The 17,402-nt window shown below is 38.7% G+C and overlaps 1 protein-coding gene across 3 annotated transcripts in view; it reads left to right on the plus strand.

Moving 5' to 3' along the window:
* The window catches only part of INPP5A (inositol polyphosphate-5-phosphatase A), a 157,875-nt gene that overhangs the window by 129,992 nt on the left and 10,481 nt on the right, over positions 1 to 17,402 (plus strand). For all 3 annotated transcript variants that reach the window (XM_071749726.1, XM_071749725.1, XM_071749724.1), the window contains exons 10-12: positions 420 to 515; positions 852 to 926; positions 11,904 to 11,977. In XM_071749726.1, the coding sequence (XP_071605827.1) occupies positions 420 to 515; positions 852 to 926; positions 11,904 to 11,977 (245 nt within the window). The remainder of the gene's footprint in view (positions 1 to 419; positions 516 to 851; positions 927 to 11,903; positions 11,978 to 17,402) is intronic.

The following is a 17,402-nucleotide window of genomic DNA, read 5'->3' on the forward strand; positions in this document are numbered from 1 at the left end:
ATTTTCACAAGCAAGAATCAACTTGCAGAACTGTAGTGCCAATGTAGTAACCAGCTTTAAGAATGCAGTACAAAAACCAGCAGGACTGTGGAGTCTTTAGCTGTAGGAAATGGCTTTTGCAGATGTTTACAAGTGATCTGTGATACAGTGTCAAAACTCTGAAAGAACCTGTGTGCACGGTAGTAAATTTAATTAATATTTTGCCTTATTTGATTGATACTGTCTTAATACTGCCTGTTTCTCTCCGAACAGTGATTCAGCTTACTGTTTTAAACCCATCATGAGCAAAATGCTAAATTTGCAGTTTTGACCTATTTTCAAGTGGGCATCGAAGATACCCGGATGGATAAAGTTCAGTGAAACGTGGCCTTGTGTTGCATATAAACTATTTTGCCTTTCTCCCCTTGTTTTTTTCTTAGACACTATGCGCAAAGGCTACAATGCAGACTATCCGGGCAGCTGACACAAATGAAGTAGTCAAGCTAATATTTCGTGAATCTGATAATGACCGAAAGGTAAACAACTTAATGCCTCCTGTACCCCTGTGCAAACATAAACGTTGTTGAATGTTCACTTCCTTTCTTACAAAGCATGAATATAATTGTTTCAAACTGATAATTTGAAGGGAGGGGAGGGATATAGATTGTCACACCTAATGCTCAGTTAATTGGATCTTTTTAAGTGATTGCCAGTCAACCAAATGGGCAAGCTGACAAGGAGCTTCAGACACGTAGGAATGTCATGTAGTTCTAAAGGGCTGCGTGACTCTTGAAGGGTCACTTCCAACAGCTGTGTGTTAGGTATCCAAGTCCAAGAGATCTGCTGATGTTTCCCGTCTCTTTTTTTTTTAGGTTATGTTACAGCTAGAAAAGAAGCTCTTTGATTATTTTAATCAAGATGTATTTAGAGACAACAATGGCACTGCGGTAAGTTCATTGCTATGCACTTTTGAAGGACTAAGTGGGAAACTCACATACCAACTGTATTTCTCTACCAGCCGTTTATCATTATCAACCCTCCTGTCTACAAAGTGAAAAAAGATAATTCATCTAACACAATAATTGCTTCAAATTGCCTCCTCACTTAGCCAGTTATTTTGTGTGCAGCTTCTTAACTTTGGCATCTGTTTACCTTCCTTAGCGTAGACAAAATTGTAAAGTATATATGTGTGACAATTTGCTTCTCTTCTCTGTTTTCTGGTCTACGTGTCTTCAAGCATTCTGTTTCTTTAATGGCTCTTCACAGTATACCATGGTAACTTGGGAAAAGCCCGTAACGCAAAGCTGCTCTGAAAATACAATATCTGGGTCTCCTGGGTGTACAAAGTAATAGGAAAACCTGAATAAACAGAATAGAAAGCTCAAACCCTGCAGCAGACTGGCACTGTTCAGGCAATCATGTAGGGTTTCCTAAGAGGAGGAAGCAGGAAGGGAGCATGAGTGTAGTGATGAGGACTACAGTTTTTCTGTGGAGAATGGCTTTGTATCTACTTTAAGGTAATTTTATTTCAAAATGTAACCACTTAATTTTGGAAAATCTCTGTATCATTGCTTCCAGCTTTCTCAATTTCAACTGAGATTCTAGGAGCTATGTATCTAAGGTAAAACATTAAGCATTCAAAAAGAAAAAAAAAAAAGAGTTGAACAGAGATAAAAATGAGAAATGTGCATATTGCATGTGGGAGCATGAATGTGCATTCCAAGGGCCAGACCCTCTGCTTGTGGAAGTTGGCCCAACTTCACTGATGTCAGAAGAGATAATACTTCAGAATCTGTTGACACACATCCTGTTGGCTGGGAATGCTGTCCCTCCTCACAGCATATCTGCCATGCTCACCACCAGAAGTACCTGTCCAGGCAACACATCTTAAAACACAGCTACTGTGTTTAGGGATTGTTTTTCTTCAGATTTACAAGGTGAATACATCCTTGGGAAATGCATAACATTTATTTCACTGATGTTTTTCAGAATGTTTGGAGACATTTAAGTGGAAGTAATAACATTAATCCCAATTGCTGTCTCCATACTAATCCCATTCCTGTCCCAGATTTTCCTCTACATATGTTACTATTATAATTTTTTTTAGCTTTTTAAAAAATCACTCAAATGGGCATTTCCAATTTTCCCCAGTATATTTCTGCAGCTATTCTTGTTGCTGCTGTTTACCAAATCCTAGTGGCATTTTAGATGAGGGCTGTTTTGACTTCACATACGTGGGTGTGCGGAGGCACAGGCAGAATCCCACTTAAGCACATTCCTTTTCAAAATCAGCAGTTATTTCATTCATGCATCAAGAAGTGGGAAATCTTCCAGATCAAACATGGAAGGAAAGATAAACGATATAATGAGCCATTGGAGATAATCTAATCTTCATGGTCTAGTTAAACACGCAGCACCATGATCACTAAAAACAAACTACCTATCTAAAAGGATAAATGTCTGTGTGCCGAATTCAACCCAAAAAATCCATCGCATCCTTCATCAACTGCTGGTCTTGTACCATCCTGACAGAAATTTAATTCAAGCTGGCTCCTGAAAATAATTATTGTATTTTAAGAGTAGTAATCATTGGTCGGGACATGATTGAATGTGTCCATGCCTATTGACTTTTTCTATGATTTATAGCTTTGTGTAGTCGATATACCCATCGAAATTGTATAATTAATTATAAGTGGGGCTGTCAGGTCTGCAGGATGGAGTGCCCTGATGAGTATTTGGGAAGATTAAATTTTCCTTAGCTGTACCAATGCAAGGCTTGGGAATTTTCTCAGCACTGTGGCTGTTGGATAAAGATGTTTTCTGTGTGTTTAGCAACGCTGTAGCTCAAAATCCATTGATTTTTCTAAGGGTATCTTTTTTATCAGTGTGGTGTCTCTTCAGTAACATTGGAATGTGTTCAGATGTGACAAGACCTGACAAATATTTATTATCAACAGGCTACTTTATCATTGTCCATACACAGTTATTCCTTCTTTTTTACATTGTAATCAACAAAAAGAATACTAAGATGCATTTCTAAAAATGAGTGGGCTTTATGAAAAATCTGATATTGTTAAAAAGAAATTCAGTTTGAAATGCATACAGTAATTTGTCAGGTCTGATTTTTCCAAATTGATGTGTATCTTATCCAGACCTTCTTGTAGCTTATTTAAAAAGTTAGCTTAGCAGTTACCTATATTTGTTATCTTGAAGTGCAGTGACCATTCTGTATCATTTTACTTCAGAAAGGAACACCCAGATTTATCATTCTCTGTAGGGATAGAAAAAAAGAGAAAACCCACTTGAAAATAGCTTTAGCAGTAATGCACAACTGTCTTAATATTTAATTCATATGTTCTGAATCGTACATCAAGGTTGTAGTGCATCAGATGGGCCAGTGTGTAACTCCTGTAACTACAACTATGTCCCTTGTGTGTTGCTGCTTCTCATCCACCCACATTCTCGAATAGATCTACACTTTTGCCATCTTTCTTTTGAAATTCTTTAAGCATTTATGATAGATCAGGCTATAATTATTTTTTCCCCGAAGTATCTTGCATTTGCAAGTTCCCTGTTAATTTCAAAACAATCAAAAGCTTATTTAATGAAAAAATAATCAAAAGTACCACAGCTTAATGCTGTTTTTTTCAGTAATCACTTAAATAAATATATAATAATATAAAAACTCTTAATGATTACAGAGTAATGATTTAATCATTACGAATTGCTTTATAATCTTTAACAACAGTCAGAAATGAGAAATGGTGCATACATTCCTGTCCTTCACATGAACCATATTAACAAATCAGTCCAGATAGAAACTAATGTGCTGTCCATAAGAATTTGACCACAACTGTGTAATGAAAGTAATCAGTTAATTACTTATCTTAAGAGTTTAACCTGATACTGTTCCTACTAAAACTGTAATCTCTTTTGAACATTGATGTTCATGAAAATTGGTGGCTGGTTAGGTATCTGTGCTGGCTCCTCTGCTCATCCCTGCCGCCTCCTGTCCTCTGCTGCCCTTGGGCTCTCATGGGGACGTGTCCCTTGGCAGTCGGTCACCAGAACAGGTTAGACTGAGGGGGCTTCTGGTGATCAGATGACTTGGAGCACTCTGTTATCATTACTGGCATTCATTCTGAAACTAATTCCAGTTGGATACTCAGTAAAGCCCAATAATCTATCTCCAGCACAAATGTCTATGAGATGGAATTGGTTCCATTTCTTATTTAATAGTTATTATGATGCTAAAAAAAAAAAACAAAAAGCTTCACGTTGCTGCCCCAGTGGTCCTTCAGCAGTCCTAGAAGTCCCTTTTCTGCATGGAACAAAGTGTGAACTTCTTCAGAGAGCAGTTTTTATTTATCTTCTATGTTTTGAACAGTTTTGAACATCCTTTGAGGGTAGATTCCCATTATCCAGTGTGTCTGTTTAGCTTCAACTGGTATGGTATGAGAAGAGAATTATAATGTGCTTTAAAAATTAATGAAGTTACAAAGATGTTGTTTTCCCTGTGCCAAGTAATAATTCAAAGTGATCTATTACAATTCTAATTAACTTACAGGTGTTATTACAAATAATTCAGGCAAACATACTTTTAAATTACAAGTAATTTATTTTTACAATTTTTTTCATATTCCCAGGAAATCCTAAAATTAGATGCAACTTGAGAAGAAAGGTTTAGTCCATGAGGGACCTTTATTAAGCTTTTTGTGAAAATATGTGTGCTCACGAAGGCTAAGGAGCTGGCATCACTGAAAATGTATTAATCAACAGATAAGATATAGCACAATGCACTCTTCTCAACAGCCTTCGCTTTGACCCTTTTAAAGATAATGAGAATACTGTCCACTAAGAACTAGATTAGGACGATCAAGTGCATTTCATCAGGGTTTGACTTGAACCATGATCCCAGAGGTGAAAAGGCAGAGGTTTATCCACTGAGCCAACCAGCCCCTGTCCAGATAAAATCTTGAATTTGATGTATAAGGGCAAATTAGGATAGAGGAAGGAAATTGATTGCTTCGGAAAACTGTTACCTAGGACTGGTCAAAAGGAAATACTACGCATCCTAGGAGAAACTGCCTCTTTTATTTAAGATGGTCATCTGAGATGCCTAATTTTCATAAATAGCTTCATCCTCTATTCCTTTACTCAAAACCAGCATTCCTGTGCTTGGAATTGCATTTGCTTAAGTTAGTGGTTTCTTGATATGCCATTGGATAAACTGCAAAGTGAAAATGACAGAGATAGGAAATATTATCAATGAGTTGTTCTCAGTAGCAAATGTAAATGTTAAGTCAGATTGCAAGCAGAAGTCAATCCAGATGTGTGCTGGGTTAGCTCCTTATTGCCACTTCGTGTTCCAAATAACTTAGTTGTTCTGGTGTAGAGTTTTCTCATATCACAAGATAAGAACCATGAAGTTTTGAAAAGAGCAATTTGCTTAAATGCACTTTTGCAGAATCAGTTTTTTTCCATCAAGGCAAGTACAGGAGCCCTGGGAGAATGGGTGCCAAAATCCAATTTTAGCATTTGAAGACAGGAGTCATTCAGACCAGGACAGCCAGTAAAGTCACTGAGAACTGGTGCTGGCCAAGGGCTCCTCATTGCTTTCACGTGGCATTGATGTACTAATGAGCAAGGAACATTCCTTGGAGAAATCAGGATGGAGTGCAGGATGACAGGAGCTGTAGTCCCTGTGTTTGGAAGCTGTTGAGCTGCATTTCAGATGTTGGGCCTCTTGGTCGGATGGGATGTTGTTTGCTTCTGCAGAGCAATGCTTGGCAAGGAGCCTGTGCAATGTGACAGACACTTTTGTTGTCAGCAGAATGTTGATGCACCCGGGTAACTGCTGCTGCATGTATGAGAGTCTGCAGTTAACCTGATCCTGTGCATTTTACTTCTTAACTAACTAGTTTATATTTTATGTCTACTTTAGTCTGCTTGTTGAGAACTAATGACCTCAGTAGTACAGCAGGATTCTGATTATTTTTTTTTCCACATAACAAAAATACTGCAGGGTAGGATCTGGGTTCTCTGCTTCATGTTACAGATCAGAGGGTGACTGAGCCCTGGGGAGCTGCCTGCAGGGAGTTTAAATCCCAGCTTATCCATTATAGTGGTTTCAGCCTGAAGTCTGTGGACTTGGATTGAAATGACCCACACCGGGCAATTTGAGAGATTATATATGCAAAATCCAAGCACGTGAAATGTCTCGAAGGGCTACAGCCTCCTCTGGAAAAATGTAAGGGAAAGGTTTGATCCAAATCAATGTTCAGGTGTGTGCATGTACTACAGGACCAACAAACATCATGAGGCACCAAGTATCTTTCAGAATGAGAAATACCCCAAGGCAAGCTCTAATGAGACAGAGCCAGTAGTGGTCCCCAGTAATTACTCTAGTGATCAGTAGACATCAAGAGAAAGTGTGATTCTTTCTAGACATTTTAAGCAACCTAACTGTTTCTTTAGCAGAAATACTTAAATGCATTTTCCAGAGCAGTTTTCTGAAAAAGTTGGAATACTTATCAGAAAATGTTCATGTCCACCATTGGAGTGTCCTCTGAGAGAGAGAGAGGACTTGTCAAAACAAGAACAAAACAGCATTGTCCTTGGGGAGCTTCCACTGAAATAAAAAATTTTCTCAATTAGTCCAGGCACAGGGAGCCTTCACTGCTCACAGTCTTATATTGCCACTGCCTAACTCTTCTAATGCTTGGAAAAGTATATTTGGTGCAGTTTCTCTGTGTGCCCTATAGCCTCATTTATGTAGGAGTTTATGATTTGATAGCACTGCTCTTAAGGATGTATAAACTGATTCACAGAAATATCCAGAAATGTAGCAATATACAAATGCAGTGTAAATGATACGCACGTATTCAGTAATTTTGTCTTTTTTCTGCAAAACATAATTTTAAAGAATGGCTTTGTGAAAGAACAGTAAGATTTTAAAATTGTGTAATGGCTCATTTTACAAAGCCATAGCTAAGAAAACCAGTACCTTTAAAATAAGTCCGGAGTGGAGTTGTGTATGACATCTTCATGGATAAATAGGAGGGGTCAGCATTTTCACAGACCCCAGCATTTGAAGTCTGCTGAATCAGTTTCTAAATATTTTCATTTGACTGGAAAGCTGGATAACATTCCTGTATTTCCAAAGCCTCTTGAAAAAGATTTTTTTGCTATATAAGGCTGGCAAAGGAGGTTCCAGTGCCCAGTGTCTACATATTTTAATTCTCTAAGGTAATTTCTGTATGCTCATCTCCTGGTTTTGGTGTGAAACTTCATTTCCCTCTCACAGCTGTGAATTCTCTGGTGGGCCCTGCAGATGGATTTGATAAATGCTGCTAATATCACCTTCTGATCTACCAATGATCTGACTTTGGTCTGTAGGTCTTGATGAGTAATTGCCGTTGTTCTACTCCAATGACTGAATTAAGTTGCCCTGTTTTAAAGGGTTTGTTCATGTGTGGTTGTAGGCATGGTGGCCCATTGCACCACAGCAGTGGACATTGACCTTTGAACAGCACCTTGTCACTTGGAGCAAGCAAAGTTACCTTCATTTTTACAACCAGCTAAACACCACTAGAGTCCTTTCATCGCTGCCAAGCTGCATAATACCAAAGTGCAGTATTCCAGGTGACTGTTACCTTTGGGCAGAGCACAGCCTGATTCTCCACACAGGGCCCAGGAGCTGCAGAAACCGGGCGCGGCCTCCCCAGCTCCAGCCCCAGGGGAAGGACTGGGGGTGCTGAGCCCTCCATCCAGCCCTGCTGCCCCTGCTTTCAGGGAGAGGACCCAGGTCCTGCAGAGGGTGTCCATCATCGGGCAGTGCCTCCTCCTTCAGCCTTGCAGGTAAATGCACTTGAACAGCATAGTGCTGGCAAGAAGAAGGGAGGAAAAAACACAAAGTGTCTTCAGAAGCTTTTACAGGTCACACAGTTCCCTTGATGATTCCCTTAGGAGGGGATGGGCACTGCAACAGATACTGGCAACAGTCCTAAATGCTTCTTAATTCCACTCAAACTAGATAGGAATACCCTTTTCAGCAAACACAGTCATTCTTCAGTTCTTGTGGGGAACTTCACTGATAGTTTCCCTTCAGGTCAGTGAGAGCTCGAGCATACAAGCTAAAAAAAATCATGAAGTTTACTAAAGGGAAATAGATGACTTCAGGCTACAAAATACTGTCAGTAAGTTGTACCTGTTTTTAAACATCATACTCTGCCCTATGAAGTATTTCTCAGTCACAGGGCAGCAGATGAGTCTCTCTGCCTTCCTGCACGTGCCACATGTCTTACCCCTGTGCACCACTACAGAGACATTACTCATATATGGGTGGTATTTTCATCTGGAAGATGTTAATCAAACATTTGTATTGGGCTGGTCACTGGGCACGTACAGCAAATATCTTGACACAGTATCAGCAGGTCAGTGGTTACAGCAGGTAAACCATAGGCCCTGCATCATCCTTGCTCTCAGTTAAGTATAAATACATTGGTGAAATTGAGTTGGGGGAAAAAAACAGTCTTCTGAACCACCAGTGACAAACAGTTCTGGATTTAACTTCCAGCCACAGCATCTTAAAATCTTTGTAATTGCTCAAATTACCCCAGTGTTTCATGTAACACCTTAAAGATTTGGTTCTTACAGATGTTCTTAAAATAAGTAAATTAAATAGAACAATATATTGATTTTTAGTTTTGAACTTGTTATTTTTCATCTTTAAGGCATACAGAGTGACAGACATACTCATGTTTATTGTTACAGCCATGACATTATTCGCAATGCTGTTTAGTGCACATTATGGAAATAAGTGAGCAATATGTGCTGGAAGTTTCCATGAATAGAGTATGTTCCAGGTGTCTTTTTTTAAATACAGTGCTACATTCTTTAAAAATTACATTACCTTGTGAAATTCTGACTGCTCCTCAGTATCATCTGGTCTGTACTAATTTTCATTCCTTTCTGTAGTTCCAAGAAGCTCCAGATACCTGTGTACCTGTCATTGAGCAGATACAATTAAATTATGCCTGTGTGAGGTCCCATTCCTTCTCTTCCTAAGTTCTGCTGAAGGAAAGTGAGATTTTGAACCATTTGTGACATGACCTAGTGAATGCCTTGGTTTTTCACCAATAGTCTTGCATTTTAGGGCTTAAATGAGAACTCAAGGGCTTTTTAATTAAAAGAAAAAAAAAAAAAAAGTTAAAACATGCCCTCATGCCCTTTTACTGAAACACTGGAGTTTCCTCAAAATGCACAGTTCCAAGTTTTCATCATTACCTTCTCCACTGTCTGCAGTGGTAAATACTACCAGGTAAATAAAGAAAACCTGTTAGGTGGGCTTACATTGGGCAGTCCTGAACACACGGGTAGCTTGTCATTGCTCTTCCTAAGAATGAGCGGAAGACTGTTTGCACAGTTTGTGGATACATTTGAGCAGAAGGTTACAGATGCTGTAACATAGTCACCTATTTTTTCTAGGGAAAAAATAAATAATTTGTTAAAATTGAAGACTTATTTAAAATAGAGCACAAAATAAAGGTTTGTGCAAATCATCCAGTGAAAATATTTCACTGTTTTACAAGTGAGGATGAACCGACTGCAAGGAGCTTTCCCTAAATATTTGTTCTAGGCACCTGGTTGGACTTTGACATCCAGCTGGGTCATATTGAGGTTTTGGCTTTGTCATTTCAGGTTAAAGATGTCCCTCTGCCTGGGGGAACTTTAGGAACTGGTAGGCAGACAATACAGTGTTGTTCCTGTTTTCTGTCCTCTCATCACCAGTGTCCGCAGCTCATCTGCATAGCACAAACACAACTTAACAAGCAACTGCAGCAAATAAACATGAGAAACTTCCTTGGATAATAATGCACATCTGAATGCTTAGTCCCCTAAACCCCAGCCTTCATTTAGTTTGCAAATATCATCGTAGCAAGAACAATCTGAATGTATAAATTTTTGAAAGTGTGAATTGGTGTGAGAGGACAATGCAGCCATTTAACATTGCCAGCCCTTGGAATGCCCATGAGTAATTTATACCATTGTGTTCTATGGAGCATTGTTCTTTTATTCAGTCCACGCAGTTTTCACACTCCAGAAATAGCCCTCTTCCTACTGATGCTTCCACTTTCCTTCTCTGATCTGTTGATTTATCAACAGTAGGAAAAATGTATTTGCACTGCATCGACATACATTTCAAAGAAAAATTTTTACTGGCGATGGTAGATTTCTTTCCTGTGCTAGATTCATGTTGGGCAGATAATATCTCTAAGGTGGAGGCAGGAGGAGCAGGAAAGTATGATAACATTTGTTTGCATAGCCAGTTAGTACTTACATATTGTTGTCACACATCTGTCTACATACTGAAGTACAGGACCACAGTCTGGAAATATGCATGATGGACCATTTTTTCCTGAGGTATGGGATTGCTTCAGTAGGAATAGTGGGTGAATCATCCAAACATTTTTAGGATTGAGCATATTATTTGAAACATACCATAGGTTTCCACACAGATGTTTATAAATTTAGCCAATTACCTTGGAAACTTAGGCTTTTGGTCAGATTTTAAAACATGTAAAATTTTTCTGCAGTTATTAATATTGCAAAACCTTTTCCAGCATATCCTCATGGGGTTTGGTGTCAGATGCACTCAAACAGGGAAAGTTGCCTGTTATTTGGCATTCTGATGTAGAAGTGGGCACATAAAGCAGCACAGCAAGAAGCTGAGGCAGGCCAGGTGGGCCGTAGAGAGGCAGCTAATCAGGAGTGCAGGTGGTTCAGGTAGCTGCTTTTCACAGAGATAATTAATGTGTACAAGTAGCTGCTAATTGCAAGTTTCAGGAATGATTTATGAGGTGGCAGAGGGGAAAAAGGGACACAATCTAATTTATTTGGGAACCTCTGCCATTCATACAATGGTATCAGCACAGCTGTGAGATGGGACATGATTAATGAAGATTGGGCAAACATGGCACCATCATGCAGGACATGTTGGGTGACATCTTGTCAAAATAGAAACTGGCACTGAGAGCGACAGCCAGTAACAGTGCAGATGATGAGCTTTTTGTCTTTTAACTCGCTAGTTCGCTCGGACGTCAGGCTTCACACCAGCCATGGTTCTGATATAAGGTCTTTTATGTCCATCAGAACAATTCTTGGTGTAATCCGGGTGATTGTCATTGACTTGCTATGAGCACATTTGTGTTTATGAACAACAGGCAGCAGCTATTTTTTTTCTCTATAGGGGTCTGGGGGAAAACAAATTTGGCAATATTTTATTTATACAGGACATTAAATCTAGACTTACAAACATCTCTGTTAAATGCCTGCTTCTAGTACCATATCTTGGCTGCTTCCTGGGAACACATTTTACCTATTGTCATGTCCCTCTTTCTGCTGTCTGATGTGACCACCCAAAATAGGTGTACAAAAACACTGCTTGTCTTTGCTTAGGAAGAGTGGTGTGCACATCCTTGTGTTTATTGTGCCTTCGTATCTGAGCTAAAGATAGTATAAAGCAGTATCACTTTTGATGGCATTTTTGTGGGCTGGTCAGCATATCAATTTGCTGTACTTTTAATGCTAGTTTGGCTTATCTTTGAAAAGATAGCTAATAAAATTTGAAATAATTTAGCGATCTTGAAAAAGTAAGTGTACATATAGATCACTGCTGCAAAGCACCAGTGTTGTGTTTCACTGAGATGAAAAGGAATATTTTGAAAACTTTTCTCAATTAATGGTTAATGTGTCGAAATAGCACTGAATGTTTTGCACTTTGTTTTATAAATCAGGGTACCAGGGATATACCTCAACCTGTGTAATAAAAGTCTGGTTATTTCATTGTATATAATGTGGCTTTTTTAGATTGCCGTGGCTCAGCATTTAAGAGTGAATGCTTTTATTTTTATCTTTTGTAGCTTTTAGAATTTGACAGAGAGCTGTCAGTCTTTAAAGACAAATTGTATGAACTGGACATCTCATTTCCTCCCAGGTAAGACTCATATATAGTTTATTTAACTATCTATCTAAAGCATAATTGTTACTAGCACTGTAGGTCAATTGTGCATGTTCCCATACATTGAAGGAATACATTGAAGGAATGATAATGATCTTGGTTCCTGTCATAACTGTTTAGTCTTCCCATGTGCCCTCCCTCCCTGCACAAACTATATAATATAATATAATATAATATAATATAATATAATATAATATAATATAATATAATATAATATAATATAATATAATATATAATATAAATTATAATATATATTATATATTATAGTAATTATATATATATGGTGCAGTCTGAGTGCCATAGTGCTCAGCAGCTCACCCTTTGGATTCAGCTGATCCCAGTGTTTATGGCTGCTCTCAAAATAGACTTGATGTGGTTGTGTGCTAAGAAATGTGTAGCTACTTTTAAGAACTGGACCCAGATAAGCTGCTAAAATACGTTATTGCAATCATTAAGTCAGTGTTCGCCTCAAGGGCATGGAAACTGCCCAGCAGTGGCAGGCAGGAGGAACAGATGCAGAGGGGTGTGCAGAGCCTGATGCTGTTGTTCAGGGGACATCCAGGAGGAGTAGGGCAGGAACTTAAGAATCTGCAGTTTCAGTAAGCATATTGTTTAATTTCTGAGACTATTAGAATAATTTGGTTTTTTTAATACAGATTCATTATTTTTATCAGCTATGTCCCTTAGGTGAATTTTAGCCATGAGTAGACAAGTACTGCTATTGTACAAACCAAGAGTTTTGCAAATGGCAATCCTGTTCAGGAGAAATGTATGGAAAATTTGGTATTTTCCAAATTCCATATTTCCAAATATGTATGGCCTCTTCCCAAGAACGAAGAAGGCAAATATCACAGTTGCTTTTAAGGGAAAGAAATACTGTATCCGCAAAAGACTTGAAGTACAGAGTTCAAGAAATCATAGGTAAAAACATACTTTTAGTATACTTTTTTAAGAAAGATACAGTATTCTTAAATGTTGACATGTCCTTTATGGACAGATAAAAAAGTATAATGTTTTGGCATACACTAAGAAAAAATTCAGAAAACTTGCCTTTTTGTTATCATAATCTCATTATTTCTTACCAGCCAGCTGCAATACTGATTATATTGATCCCTTGGGACAATGGAAGTATGCATGGAGAGGTTACCGCTGCTCTAAATTGTTCTTATTGATTGAGTGTGATAACAGAAGACCAGCAGTGTGTAGGTCTAAGTGAATTTCATTAGTTGTGCACCTGGTCAGGCTGAAAGGAGGTGAGGGGAAAGAGATGTGAATTTTTTACCAGAAATACTCTCTGTACATAGTCCTTTCAGCCAGAACAAGGTTTGGCAAAAATATGTTGTTGCATGAATGGTTTGCAGATTCTTTAAGCCTCTCTGTCAGTATGGTTTGGTGTCATTCTTCTCTCAGCAAAAATCAGACATTTGATGTAAGTAGATTTTTTTTTATCTTTGTATCGGTGCTGTACTTTTGGTTTCTCTGTGAAATTATGTGAACGTCTGGCCAAGGTGTAAACCCTGGAAAAAAAAATTTTCACAAATAAATCTAAATCTCAATTGAGTTTTCATTATTATTTGAATGGTTAGGTTTCTTGCAAACTACAGCTAGACTGGATAGAACCTAGGATTTTCCTCACAGCTAGTAAGGGCCATGTCCTGAGTTATGAGGAAGTAATAAATGAGCCTTACTCTCCTTTACATACTGTTGGAGCAAATAGCAGTGAGAAACCTCTATGGACCAAGTGCAGGTGGACCAAAAGCTGGAACCAAAAGTCTACAGTAGCCTCCTGGTAGCCATGCAGGGAAGGGCAGAGCTAGGACTCTAGCTTCGGGGCAGGAGGCAAAGAATACCTCCAAATTCAACTAAATTTGAGTGAGTTTGGAGAGCGGGAATCCAGTTACCAGGACTTTGGCCAGAATATCTGTCTAGATATCTATGTTCTTGTAAAAAAATTATGGAATCTTTGATAGCAAGAAGAACCTGCTTACAGGAGGTATGGCATAAATGGGCTCATAGTTGTTTAGGGTTACTGAAGATCCTACTTTTCATGAAACTAAGCACATTGGTTTTCCTGGGAGAAATAATATTTGTTTTTTCTTTGCATTGAAATTACTACACTATGCTACCAGCTGCAAAACGAGGTATCTGAATTGGCAAAAAGCGATGGTTTTAATGTAGGACACTTTCTTTTTAACCTAGAACCTTTTAATTTAGGCAAGAATTAATAAATATGAGGCCTATATGTCTTGCTTTCACTTCCTAGTAGTTTTTTCTCCATTTTTTCCTCATTTTTTCTTTTCTTCTAGGAAAAAAAAAAACCCAGTAACTTATCACAATTTAGCTGTTTTTATATATTGCTTGTAAACATGAGCTTAATGCATTATTTGTGTATATCCAGTCATATTTAGCTTTTGTATTTTTAACAAAGGAGGAAATTATCAGTCCCGTATATTTAGAAACTACTTCTTTAAGCTTCTTGGTATTCTTAGCTGGAAAGTGTATGGTGGATCCATTTGTTCTGTAAATGCATCAGACAAAGGCTTTTTCATTGGAGGGAGAGACAGAGAAAGCTCTGGTCACTTTGAGTCAGGCTTATGGGCCTAATTAGTGAGCATTTTAATTTAGAAGGAAGTTATAAGCAGTCATAATGATACTCTTAAGTATTTCAGAATTTGGTTTATACATGGTATTTTAATTATGGTCCATTGATTCAGTCTGTGAATTACTCTGCTTCTGTTCTTGATCCATGGTGTTACAGCCTTACATGGTGGGATGCTGGACAACGACTAAAGACAAAGTATCTTGGTTAAAATGGTAATGAATACATGTCGTACTGCCTCTCACATATCTCAAAAATGAAAGATTGTTTAGGACAGTTTTCTCTTTTCTTTTATTTGCTTCATCGTTTGTGCATACATCTAATTGCCCAGTCTGCACAGAGTTCTATAAATCAGTAGCACAGTTGCATACATGTCATGTAAACTTTTCCCTCAGAAAGCATGCTTGAGATTCAGTGTACTCTTGAGATAAATGGAAAAGGTCACATCCCTTTGAGTCGCAGGAGACTAAGTTACTTATAAATTCATTTTTTATCAGCATAAACTGTTTATTCCCTGGACTTTATAATGAGATCTTACTGATACACTGACATAGCTGGCTCTACTCTTTTGCTGGCTGGGGACCTGGGATGTCCAGTCTTGGACTGCTGACTCCAGCTCTTCCTAAGAGGGCTTTGATTCCCATGAAAACCACTGAGCTTGTGGCATAAAAATAAGTCAAGTCCTAATTAATGAAGTTATGATGTGTTGCCAGAGCCTTGGCGTCATTGATAAAATGGCAGACGAATGAGGATTTTCGGTATTTCCACCTTGGTCTTAGTTGGGTATAAATTAAATCAAAGTTTTCTTCTAGCCATTGATCCACAATTTGCCTTTTTTATTCTGCCCTTTCAAAACAGTGGTTCGCTTTAAGTTTTCAAACTACTGATCAATATGCAAATAGCTATAAATTGAATTTGAAGCTTTAAGAGTAATAGTATTAAGGCAACACAGTAAACTAATTTTAATGTATATTTTAGTTGGTTTCCAGAGGGTCTCGATAGACTCTGTGTTCGTGAATGTGAGCTTCAGGACTCCTTCCAGTCACCTTGGTGTATGGATCCACAGCCACTTATGGACTCTCCTACCAGCCACATCTACTGAAATTTGCCAAAATCCAAGGCAGGCTGAAAGAGAAATCACAACTTAGTGAGAAATCCCAGGCTGCATACAAGTCTGCTATCTTTACACAGGACATCAAGACCCTTCTTACAGAAGGGGTCCCCTTCTGTCCCCTGCACAGGACATAAAGACCCCTTCTTACTTTCAGACATTACTCACCCATTCCCGTACACCTGTATTTTGAGTCCTTTTACTTTATATAGTGAATATTCATATTTTGATCTCATTACCCTTTATAATCTAATGTAGCCCATAGCAACCTTAGCCATCGGAGACTAAATACAATTCAGAATTTTAAACTGTCAGTCATGGGCTGAACAGTGTACAGCCCATCCGTGAGCAAACAGCAAGCCCAGTGTAAAAACAGTTTGTGGTAGTCGGCAACCATTGCAGAAGGTGATAGGTATGAAAAAAGAAGTAACGACATTGTGGTCAGTCAGTATACAGGTGGGCAATTGTTACCTTTATCACTGCTCTCCGTTCATTATTATAATTATTCTTGTAGCTGTTGTATAGCATAGATAGGAGCTGATTTTAGCACGAATTCACACCCACCTGCAAGGTTTGCTTTCAGATAAGTTTGCATGCACAGTAATCTCATGTATTAATCATTCTTGTAAAGTGACCTGTTCTTGTTTGTTATTGTATTAGGCTGTCATGTAATTTACTGGTTGGACATATATTTGTGTCTTAGATATCCTCTCTGTGCTATTTTTCTGAAGCAGACCCTCTACATTGGCAGTGTCTTGGCTCTGACATGTCCCATCAGGAGGCAGGTTGAATCTCATTTACCCTTGGAAGAGTGTTTCACCTTTGGAATTCTCTCTTACCCTGATCCCTGTTTAGTCTGTAATCTATGTATTCTCTACCTTTGTGTTTTGTCCCATGACCCTTTTTTCTATTCTAGTAAGTTGCGCAATGAAACATACTTTTTTTCTGGTCTAGTTCTCACTAGAGAGTGAGCCATTCTGCTCTGCATAAAGCGAAGCTATTTTCAAATGTGCTCACTTGTTCCTTCCCTTCTGCAGAGACCACCCAGAGAAGAACAGGTCTGCCTTTTGTACCCTCCCTGTGGGTGCCCTCGTACATATCTCAGTTATTACCCTGGGTGATGGCTTGGCCATCGGGCCTCCATGAGCAGGGAGGAGAGATTTCCTCTATGGGGAGCTTTCTGGGAGGAAGGTGAAAAGCTGCTGCTGCCTGAACAAAGAAAAGGGCTCTGGGTTTGTTTTTTTAAAACTGAAAAATATCCAGAGGTGCACTGGTGATACCAAAATGTTAACTCTGAAGTATATTGTAGAGGAATATTTTCCAAAGACGCATCTTCTGACAGAAAGCAATATGCCTGACATAAATCCATAAAAAAGATTCAGATGAAAACACTGTGGTGTTAACCTCCTGTTTTGTGCTGTGCCCTGGATGCTGGCTGAGTCCTGTTTACCCTCCTCACCCTTTGCTGCTGGATTGCCCAGGTCACCCCTGGTTATTGTCACCTTTGACTTAGGTGGTTAGTGTGATCACCATGGTGTTAGTGTAGCCTGTGCAAGGAGCAGCTGTTTAACACATTGTACTTTAAATACTGTGTTTGCAGGGTTGTGTTTACCCTCCTGATTTGGCTTAAGTGAGATGCATATTGTGGCCCGTTAGCTTGGCCGAGCATCATGAAGGCTTCTTAGTATTTT

The sequence above is a fragment of the Heliangelus exortis genome, chromosome 7 (genome assembly GCF_036169615.1).
Source record: "Heliangelus exortis chromosome 7, bHelExo1.hap1, whole genome shotgun sequence".
Lineage (NCBI taxonomy): Eukaryota > Metazoa > Chordata > Aves > Apodiformes > Trochilidae > Heliangelus > Heliangelus exortis.